Here is a 10,365-nt window from a genome sequence, read left to right as displayed (position 1 = left end):
GCTGGGGCGCCTTGCAGGGCCTGACGTGCGGGGCGCCCCCCGTGTGAGCCCGAGCATCCTCCTCGGAGGCAGCCCCCGGGCCACCTGGTGACTGGGACCAGCTGGACTCGGCGTTCCCTGTGCCGCGGGCAGGCCTGCTGGGAAAAGGGAGCTTGGCGTCGCCCCAGTTTGGGCAGATACCCCCCTAGCCTGGCCTCCTAGCCCTGTCTGACCAGAAGGGGTAGGGCGTCGCGGTGCGGGGTTCTAGGTTCCCCAGGAGCCCACTGGCTCCCTGGCCTCTCTTGACTGTGTGTGCCGTGGTGTTTCCCTTCTTCCCAGCTCCAGGCTGATGTGAACACCCCCCGCCCCCCCGACCTGCTGAGGAAGTGAGGTGCAGTGACCCACCAGGCCGCTCCCTTCTGATGTGGGAGGACACTGCCAGTGATGGGGCTGGGCAGGTGTGGGGTGGGGAGCCCTGGCCTGTCCATCTTCTCTTTAGAAAAGGAATTGTCTCCCTGGGCAGCCTCACGGGTCTGTGGACTCTAGGGGGACTGTGGACAGACTAGGTGTGAGAGTGTGGGGTGCTGTTTTGTGGGCCCATGACGTCCAGACATTCTTTGGACAGCCCAGGACCCCAACAGGTTGAGACTCACAGATGCTCTGGTGGCTCCGACAGCTCCAACCTGGAGTGTTTGGGAACTGTGGGCGCTGGCAGAGGCGTGGTAGTCTGTGGTTGGTCATGACCCTGAGGCCTCCCTCAGGGCATGCCACCCTCCAGCGGGCTCCGAACAGGCTGTCTGGGGATACGAACAGGCTGTCTGGGGATACGCGGGAAACGGTGATCCCCTGGCCCCAGCCCTAGGGGTGGAAGGGCGAAGAGAGAGCTTGCCTTCTGTGTGTCTGTCCCAGGCGGTTGTGCTGCGCTGCTGGGTGGAAGTAGCATGCACAGCAGACACCCTTTCCGGGAGCCTGGGTTTTAGGGTTACCTTTGTTTGCAGTTGACTCCGTGACCCCATGGCAAGACCTCCCTCACTCTGTCCCCAGTTTCCTCAACTGTAAGGCAAAGAAGTTGGAGTAGAAATGATTTTTGAGGAGTGTCCCGTCTCCACATCTGTGGTCCTGATTCTGGGTTTGAGGGATACAGAGCAGCATCAGCAAGGCCGTTGTCTTTTTTCCGTTTCATTTGCCTGTTTGGCTGCGTCTCTGGATGGCCACTGGGCTCGGGGGAGGAACAGTGTGTCTCCGCTGTGTTTGTACTCTTACCCTGGTCCATGATCCACAGAGGCGTTTGTGCCCCGGGGACCTCATTTTCCCTCGATTAGGTCAGGAAGAGGCAAATGGTGAGAAGGTGAGGGTGATGAGGTGGGCCGGTGATGACAAAGTCTTATCACCCCACCCAGCACCTCGCAAGGTGTCTGGCACAGAGCAGGCACGCCCCGCGTGTTTGGATGCTTGTCAGGACCCCTGCTGGCTACTTGGGTCTGCTCCAGCCCCGCTGTGTGATGCGTGGAATGGCATCCTCAGTGTGGGAACTACCCTCAGCCCAGCTAAAAGGCTTGAGAGTAGGCAGCTGTCTGGAGCTCAGACCCAGAGCCACCCTGGTGTGTGCCTCCTGCCCAGTCATAGGCTTCCCTCGCCGTGACAGGAGCCCTGCAGCCCCAGCCCTAGGAATGGGGTCGTGGCTTCTTGTAGTTGGTTAATTTGGGGGGTGGTTATGGAGGTCAAAGGTGAGATGCAGCCTGACCCCAAAGGCCCCTGTCCTCCCTCTGCTCCCAGGCCTGGGCACGCAGGGGTAAGTGTGAGTGTGTTGTGAGGCAGCTGGGCATGGCCTGGCTGCTATGGCTGCTGGTCAGCCACCATCTGTGCCCCTGCCTGCCTTGGGAGTCCAGGAGAAGGGCTGGGGTCAGGGAACCTGCAGAATGTGTATACCCCATCCTCCCCCTGCCACGCAGTCCTGGCCTAGCTCTCAAGGGCTGGTTCCTCACCCTATGGGCCTCCATCGCAGCCTCCGGCACAGGAGCAGAGACCTACAGGCACCTTGGATGAGCAAGGCCGGCCACCAGCTGGGGACATTTGGGAACCTGCAGGCTCATGTGTCTCTTCATAGTATAGATTACTAGAGGCCCAGTGCACGAATTTGTGCACAGGTGGGGTCTCTCGGCCTGGCCGGTGATCGGGGTTGATCGGGGCACAGGAGGTTGGCGAGCCAGAGGGAGGGGCTGTTGGAGGTTGACTGTGGGAGCGCACTGAACACCAGGGGGCAGCTCCTGTGTTGAGCGTCTGCCCCCTGGTGTTTGGTGTGCGTCATAGCGACCGGTCAACTGGTCATTCGATCATTCGGTTGTTTGGTCGCTTAGGCTTGTATATATATAGAATGTGGGATGGGGTGAATGGTGGGCTTTCTTCCTCTTTTATTGAGATATAACATGAATGGCAAACTGCCCGCACCTTTCTGTTTAGCCTGATGTGTGTGTACGTGTGTGTATAGCTGCAGCCATCACTCCAGTCCAGAGGTAGAGCATTTCCATCACTCTGTGGGGTTTTCTTGTGCTTCCGCCCAGTCAGTGTCCCCCAGAGGTAACTGCCGTTCTGACCCCCGTTTCTGTACATTACTCTTGCCTGCTTTCAGTGTGGTGAGCTTCTCTCTCTTCCCCAGTGAGGATCTGGTCCCTAGCTCAGGAGAGGCTAGCCTTATAGCAGACCTACTGGCCCCAGAGGCCACTAGGCTTTAGGAGGTGGCCTGAATTTATGTGTGAGAAACCTCCATGGGTTGGCACTGGATAATATTCCCTCAGGACCCCTCCTGCCACTGGCCCACATTTATCAGACCCCCGCCCTGACGGGAGGCAGGAGTCCAGGAGGAGGACTGGCAGCTACCAGGTTGGTCACCACATCCCCTGGCCCGTACACTCCCTGCCTCTCTTCTGCCCCAAGTTTGGTCCAGAGATTCTCTTTGGGACAAGAGTCCCTTTAACCTTAAACTTCAATAGGCACTGACTTTCAGGAACCCTTCCTGGCCCTTCTGCTTAGCAACTGGCCTCGGTGAGGCTTGGGTATGTCCAGTGTCCCCTGGGCATAAGGAGCAGGGAGTGGGCTTTCTCACCTGTCAGTCAGAACTGAACTGGCACCAGTGCGCCCTGCACCAGGACCGTGTCCCCTGCCTGCCCTTCCTGTTCCAGGTCACTGTGGACGTGTGAGGAGGGAGGACCCCTCCCAGCCTAGGAGAGTGGCAGGCAGTGTTTTGGACCACATTCCCCAGATCCTGGTGCAGTGATGGCGAATCTTTTGAGCCCGGCATGTCAGCATTTTGAAAAACCCTAACTTAACTCTGGTGCCGTGTCATATATAGAAATTTTTTGATATTTGCAGCCATAGTAAAACAAAGACTTATATTTTTGATATTTTATATATTTAAATGCCATTTAAGAAAGAAAAATCAACCAAAATAATGAGTTCGCGTGTCACCCCTGACACGCGTGTCATAGGTTCGCCATCACTGTCCTAGTGTGTTGGTTGCTGCCATATTCAGGGACTTGCCGTGTCTGTTCTGGCCAGCCCTCCTAGGCTGAGCTTCCCTGGTAGGGCAGTCCATTTGTGATCCTGGCCTGGGCGGCTCCCCACTTACAGGAAACCCCACCATTTCAACAAGAGGAATTTAGGCTGCGTCATTTCCAGCTTCCTGCCCGGGCTGCCCGGGGATGGCTGGAGGCAGCCCCCTGGCCCAGTGGTGCTGGGGAGTGGGGGAGGGAGCTTTTCACGCCTGGAGTGTCTCACTCCTTGGGTGAAGCCAACCCTCCAGTGTGCCTTAGGGCTGCCCGTCTTGGCACAGAGGGCGGGCTCCTTCCTCTTGGGCCCCTGGAATGAGCTCCCCAAGAAGGTGTATCGTGAGCGCCTTGTGTTTTCCTGTTGCCTTGTTTTGGGGAGGTGGGGATCCCGGACTCAAAAAGGTGAGGCCCCTCTGTCACTTCCTGTCCCCATGCTATGAGGGGCCACTTGCAGTGGGCAGAGCTCATGCTGCAGCCTGACTCAGTCTCCTCACGACTCTCCCGGGGACTTTAATGAAGTCCTTTCGGGGAAGGGTTTGAGAATCAGCTTCTGGTTGGAGAGGCTCTTGTTACTCCTCAGCACCATGGGGCGAGGCAGAGAGCCAGCCACCCCTCCCGGGACAGGGCTTCCTGAGATGGGGGGGGTCTGGGCAGAGCACGGTGTCCTAGGAGAAGGCTCCCTGCCCCCACTCTCCAGTGGCACACAATGGCTGCTTTCTCCCCCGTGACCTTTCCACAGCCTGAGCTGTATGCAGCTGTCTCCTCCCCCTCTCCCAAGGGGCCTGGGATGGGTGGCATCGCCCCTGCCCTTGAGAAGGACCCCAGGAGCTCCCACCCTGTCCTGGCCCCCTTCTTGTTTCCAAAGTTCACTTCTCAAGGAGTGGAGAGAGGTTCCCAAAGCCCCCTTGTCCCCCGGGGGCTGTCCCCTGAAGGACAGAGGCACAGGGACAGCAGCGGTCTGGACATGGCACGGTCTCTGGCATCTAAGTGCCTGGGTCCGTATCCCAGCACTCCCACTCACTGGCTGTGTGACCTTGTGCAAGTGCGCTAACCTCTCTTGAGGCACTGGTATTTCCTCAATGGTAGCCTTTCCTACCTGGCCTGACAGTTGTGAGAGGCATCATACATACAGCACCCAGTGGCACATCGTGGGTGCTCAGTCAGCGTTGGTTCCTCTGCTCTCCCCATCCCCCTTAAGAGGGATTCCATCAGTGATGGTGACAGGAGGCTCAGGCATGCAAAGGCCTCTGCCTGGGCAGGATAAGGGCAGAGTCAGGTGTCCCTGGGGGTTGCGATGGGTCCGGCAAGTGGGCCATTAGCTCCAACAGAAGTCTGGGTGCAGGAGAGAGGTGGCACTGATCCAGACACAGGAGGAGTGCCTAGGGATGAGTGGTGTGGAAACATCGGGGTTCCGTCCCCTAGGGGATCCCTGCTTCCCTGGGGAAGGCTGTGGGAATGATAGTGGTGACTGCAGGACAGGAAACCATGCCCGCCGAGTAGGCCCTGGGGACCACACCTTCCCAGAGGCCAACTGTGTGTAGGAGAGGGCTTGGCTGTGTCAGTCACCAGCTGCGAGCCTGTGGAAATCCCTCACTGCCTTAGCTCAGCTTCCTCATCAGTCGCCTGTGCCTGCTGATGTCCCAGTTTCCTAGCTCTGAGGGACCGAGTGAGTGAATGTGTGCGGACACTAAGCACAGTGCTGCCCAGAGCAGTGCTCAGGGGGTCTTGCCTGCATCTGGCTGTGGCTGACCTGGCTTCCACCCCGCAGACCCTGGCTGGGCCTCCATCAGCAGGGGTGTGCTGGTGTGTGACGAGTGCTGCAGTGTGCACCGGAGCCTGGGACGCCACATTTCCATTGTCAAGCACCTTCGCCACAGCGCCTGGCCTCCCACGCTGCTGCAGGTACGGGTGCTGGCCCGCCCTTCCTCCTTCCCCACAGCGTGTGCTAATCGCAGGCACGTTTCCCTCAGACTAACATACACACCTGCCTGGGGAAGAACCTACCCCAACCCAACCCATCCACTCATCTGAGAGGGGCATCCAGGACTGGAGTTAGACGGGCGCTCATCTCTGCTCGGCCGCTTACTGGCGTGGCCATGTCGTACTGAGCAGGGCGTTTAACCTCTCTCGGTCTTGGCTGGCCGGTCATGTGACGTGGAGTTCTAAATAGGACCCACAACCTTGGGTGGCCTGACGGGATGGAGGTGCAGCAGTGAACAGGCACCCAGTAGGCCCTTTGGTACTTTTGCAGCCACACTGGCTGTGGCCAGTACCTGGTGCCCAGCACTCAGTGGGCTCTCACTTGGCATCTCCTCCCCGCAGATGGTGCACACGCTCGCCAGCAACGGGGCCAACTCCATCTGGGAGCATTCCCTGCTGGACCCCGCACAAGTGCAGAGCGGCCGGCGCAAAGCCAACCCCCAAGACAAAGTCCAGTGAGTCGGGTTGGAGGGGTGGTGGCAGGGGCTGTGTGGTCTGGGACATGGGCCTGGGAGGTGGCCTGGTAACTAGCCTCTCTCGCTCTGCTCCCCATTTCCTCCTGTGTGCCCCGTGCAGCCCCATCAAGTCAGAGTTCATCAGGGCCAAGTACCAGATGCTGGCATTTGTGCACAAGCTTCCCTGCCGGGATGACGATGGGGTCACCGCCAAAGACCTCAGCAAGGTTTGAGGGGCCCCACGATGGATGGGTGGGCCTCTCCTCACCCATAACGCCCTGAAGGCTTCTCCTTGGTCACTTCTCAGCCCTAGGCCCCAAGGGCAGCGAGGTCAGGCAAGAACAGCGGGCATGTGGAGCAACGAACTTGCTTGGTTAGGCTGCATGTCCTCAAAGCCCTCAACTCCCAGGTGGACACACAGGCTAAAATTCCCCAACTGCCCCCCAAAAGCCAGGAAAACTTGGGGTAGTTCCTTAGCCTCAGAGCCTCAGTTTTCTCATCTATAAAATGGAAAAGAACAGCATCATCTCATATATAATGTCTGTTCCAAGCAGAGCACACAGCATGTGGTAGATCAGTGGTTCTCAACCTTGGCTGCACATTAAATCACCTGGGAATCTTTCTAAAATCCTGATTTCTGGGCCCCATCCTCCAGAAATTCTGTTTCTTTGTTACTAATGTTGTGGCCCCGCCCCCTAACAAAGAAACAGAATTTCCGGAGGATGAGGCCCAGAAATCAGGATTTTAAAAAGATTCCCAGGTGATTCTGATGTGCAGCCCAGGTTGAGAACCACTGTGGTAGATAGTGACTGACGACAGCTACTATTAATCGGTGTTAACTCCTAGTGGGAAGTCCTCTGTCCTCCCAGACAACCGAACTTCAGCGGGGCCCTTGGGGCTGTGGGCTTCCCAGGTGCAGCCTGGAGGAGGGGCTCCCACATTGGCTGCACGCTTCCACTCCTTGCAGCAACTGCATTCAAGCGTGCGGACAGGCAACCTGGAGACATGTCTGCGCCTGCTGTCCCTGGGCGCCCAGGCCAACTTCTTCCACCCGGAGAAAGGCACCACACCCCTGCACGTGGCGGCCAAGGCCGGGCAGACGCTGCAGGCCGAGCTGCTTGTCGTGTACGGGGCCGATCCTGGCTCCCCGGACGTGAACGGCCGGACACCCATTGACTATGCCAGGTGAGGGCTGGCGGAAGGGCGGGGCTTGGGGTGGGGGAGAGGGCTGCTGCTGCAGGCTGAGCCATGCCCCCTCCCCACAGGCAGGCGGGGCACCATGAGCTGGCAGAAAGGCTAGTCGAGTGCCAGTATGAGCTCACTGACCGGTTGGCCTTCTATCTCTGTGGACGAAAGCCTGGTGAGCAGAGTGCGGGCAGGCCTGGCTGGGCCAGGCAGGTGGGACCCAGACACACCTCAGCAGCAGGTGCCATGGTGACAAAGCCGGCTGGGGAACAGTGTTGCTAAGCAACTGGCTCCTGTGAAATTGCTGCAGGCTCTGGGCTTCAGCACACTGGGGTAGGGAGTGGGGGTGGGCATAACTTCTAGCCAGCTCCCAGGCTGCTGGCGGTGGCCTGCCCTCCTGGCTTTCCCCTGACACTTCTGGGTGCCTGTCCCTGCTCATGGCAGTGAGGTGGGCTTCCAGCTGCTAAGGCATGGAAGTCACTCAGCATCAGTGACTTTGCATTTTTATTTTTGTTCAGATCACAAGAATGGGCATTATATCATCCCACAGATGGCCGATAGGTGAGTGCTCCTGTCCCAGAGGCTGTTAGAGGCCATGTTGGTGTTTGGCCCCCAGAGCTACCACCCCTCCAGCACCCCAGGCTTTAGGGGCCTGGGACCCCTCCACATTCCCCACCGAACTCCTCTAGGGGCTGAAAGCACACACATTTCATAGTCTAGTCCTTACTCCCTAATTCTGGGCCCCAGGGCAGATAAGTGTCAACTTAGCACATAGCCAGCATAACCTGAGCCCCCTTCTGTCAAAAACAGAGTGCTTGAGTACAAGGAGCACCCAAGAGCAGTGGGTCACCGGGTTCTATTCCCAGTGACACTGGCCCCACTGAAATCTTAGATAAACCTCTGCTCTTCAGTGAAAAGGTGGTGGGCTCCAGGGATCTGAGTAACTGGCCAGCTCTGTGAGGTGTGTTCATAAATTGGGCAGGGGCTGGAGGGCAGGGCAGGGCACAATCCAGGTGTTTCTGCCTCTGATCTGAGAGGCCCCAGGTGCCCAGGCTGGGAGGTACCACCTCCATCTCCTTACCCAGCTTACAAGATGGATGCTGGCGCCACCTGGTGGCTGCCTCCGATGGCCGTCTTTCTGCCCAGCTGTGCCTGCTGGCTTGGATCTGGAAAGCAAAGGGCGGTGTGGGCAGATGGGGATTGTCAGATCTGGCACCGTGGATTCCTGAACGCAGACTCCTCTGTTCTGAAATCCCGAGACTCCCCCTACTTCTTTGGTCTGATTCTGCCTGGTGTGTGTGCCTGCGTGGCAGGGGGGTGTTGTAAACACATATGGGCACAAACTCAATGAAATGTTAACTGAGCACCTTCGCAGTGCCAGCTGCTGTTCTTGGCACTGAGACACAGAGGTGGCTCAGACATCAGCCCTGCCTTTAAGGAGCTCACAGTAGAGAAAAGGAGGCAGCCTAGTCAGACAGTTGTAGTTCAGTGTGGGATGTACAGCGAGAGAGAGAGGCATAGACGTTAGGAAGGCTATGCCAGGAACTGCAAGCAGATGGTGAGACTACAGCATATGTGCGAGGCCGGGAATCCCAGGAGCAAGGCTGGAATAGAGACGGAGTGGTCAGTCCTGTGAGTCCTGAGAAAAGCTGTGACCCTCCCGAGAGCAGAGAGGTTCCAGCATGGGGGTGTGTGGAGCCAGCTCTGCTGCTTCCCTGGCTGTGTGACCCCAGGCAGGCTGCTTAACCTCTCAGAGCCTTCGTTACCTTATCTGGAAATGAGGGCCCCTATACCTGTCTTTGTGGGCTGTTGAGAGGATTCAATAAGATAATGCATGCAAAGCATTTAGCATAGTTTTAAAATGAGCTTTTTGTTGAAGTATGCCATCTATACCTGTTATTACTGAGATGTTTATATGGCCAGGAATAGTGCCGCCAGGGGCGTCAAAAAGATCACCCTGGGTGCTAGGTAGAAAAGTTTTGTAGGGCAAGACTGGGAGGGGAAGATGGGTTAATGAACTGTAGCGAAAGCCCAGGCAGGAGGAAGTGAATGGCAGAGCCTGGGAAAAGTCAGGCAAAGGCTGCGGCTGAGGGAGGTTTCAGGTGGCTCCCAGGAGCTGACGGTGCTGGGGGAGTGGGTCACGGAGAGTAGGAGCGAGCCAGCCAGTCAGGAGCAGATGGGGGGCGGGGAGGGGGGATGAGCTCAGTTTTGTACATTCTGAGTCTGGCGTGTGCGCAGAGATGAGTCTGAGCTTGACATGGGAAGGCGTGTGCTGCCCTTCTGCTGGGTAATTGCTGCCTCTGTCCTGTTCTTCCCTCTGCCGCCTTCCTCTGGACTTAGATCTCGGCAAAAGTGCATGTCTCAGAGGTATCTGGTGTCTGCCACGGGAGCAGGCTCTGGAGGTTGGGCGGGGCGGGGCGGGGTGGCTCTTGTGTGGCATCTGGGGTCTTTGTCTCCCTGGGATCTCTGCATGTTTAGGGGGGGTCATTGGCAAGGGTCTGGCCACATCTCATGTCTGGTCTCTCCCTTCTTCCCCGTTCTTGGCGTCCCCTTGTCCACAGCCTGGACCTGTCTGAGTTGGCCAAGGCGGCCAAGAAGAAGCTGCAGGCGGTGAGTCTGCCCCATTCCCCCTCCCCGCCCCTCTGATCGCTCCCCCTTCTCTGCTGACCCGGTGTCTTTTTCCCAAGTCTTTGACCTGCTCTCACTCCAGCCTCCCCAGTCTCCTCTTTTCTACTTCTCCACCCCTTGTCTTTGACCCTGGCTCTGCCTTAGCTCCCAGGGCCCTAGCTCCACTTCTGACCTACAGTGGCACTAGCTGGTCTAGTCTGGCCTCCCTTTTGCCCTCTCTCCCACCTTGGAGCTTGGCAGACAGAGTTTCCAGTTCTGAGACTGTGGGGCTGGGTGGCATAAGGGACACAGTGGTTTCCCACATCTATGACACCTGGTGAGCTGGCCCTGAGGCACCGGGGGCCAGTGGGTCTGACAAAGCCTTGACCCCTCTGTGCCTCCAGCTCAGCAACCGGCTTTTTGAGGAACTTGCCATGGACGTGTATGATGAGGTGGATCGAAGAGAAAATGATGCTGGTGAGCTGGCTCTCGGGGACTTTGGTCGAAACTAAGAAGTGGGGGGTGCCTGGGTTGGTCTGCTCGGCAGGCCTGTGTGAGCCTCTGCCAGCTGTGAGCCCGCCTGGGCAGCTTCCCCAGCTGGGCAGAGTGTGCTG

General features: G+C 58.0%; 1 protein-coding gene across 2 annotated transcripts in view; it reads left to right on the top strand.

Moving 5' to 3' along the window:
- The first annotated feature begins 5,102 nt into the window (after window positions 1-5,102).
- GIT1 (G protein-coupled receptor kinase interacting ArfGAP 1) overlaps window positions 5,103-10,365 on the top strand; it is a 9,628-nt gene continuing 4,365 nt past the window's right edge. Inside the window, exons 1-10 of one of the 2 annotated variants that reach the window (XM_006768063.2) lie at window positions 5,103-5,190; window positions 5,293-5,426; window positions 5,847-5,959; window positions 6,081-6,186; window positions 6,927-7,144; window positions 7,225-7,319; window positions 7,663-7,705; window positions 9,485-9,511; window positions 9,706-9,754; window positions 10,156-10,228. In XM_006768063.2, coding sequence (XP_006768126.1) covers window positions 5,160-5,190; window positions 5,293-5,426; window positions 5,847-5,959; window positions 6,081-6,186; window positions 6,927-7,144; window positions 7,225-7,319; window positions 7,663-7,705; window positions 9,485-9,511; window positions 9,706-9,754; window positions 10,156-10,228 — 889 coding nt within the window. In that variant the 5' untranslated portion in view covers window positions 5,103-5,159. The remainder of the gene's footprint in view (window positions 5,191-5,292; window positions 5,427-5,846; window positions 5,960-6,080; window positions 6,187-6,926; window positions 7,145-7,224; window positions 7,320-7,662; window positions 7,706-9,484; window positions 9,512-9,705; window positions 9,755-10,155; window positions 10,229-10,365) is intronic. The other variant, XM_006768064.2, reaches the window with a different exon arrangement.

The sequence above is a fragment of the Myotis davidii genome, unplaced genomic scaffold (assembly GCF_000327345.1).
Source record: "Myotis davidii unplaced genomic scaffold, ASM32734v1 scaffold363, whole genome shotgun sequence".
In the NCBI taxonomy this organism is placed as follows: domain Eukaryota; kingdom Metazoa; phylum Chordata; class Mammalia; order Chiroptera; family Vespertilionidae; genus Myotis; species Myotis davidii.
The sequence above is the reverse complement of the archived record's forward strand: the minus strand, read 5'-3'. Positions and strand labels throughout refer to the sequence as shown.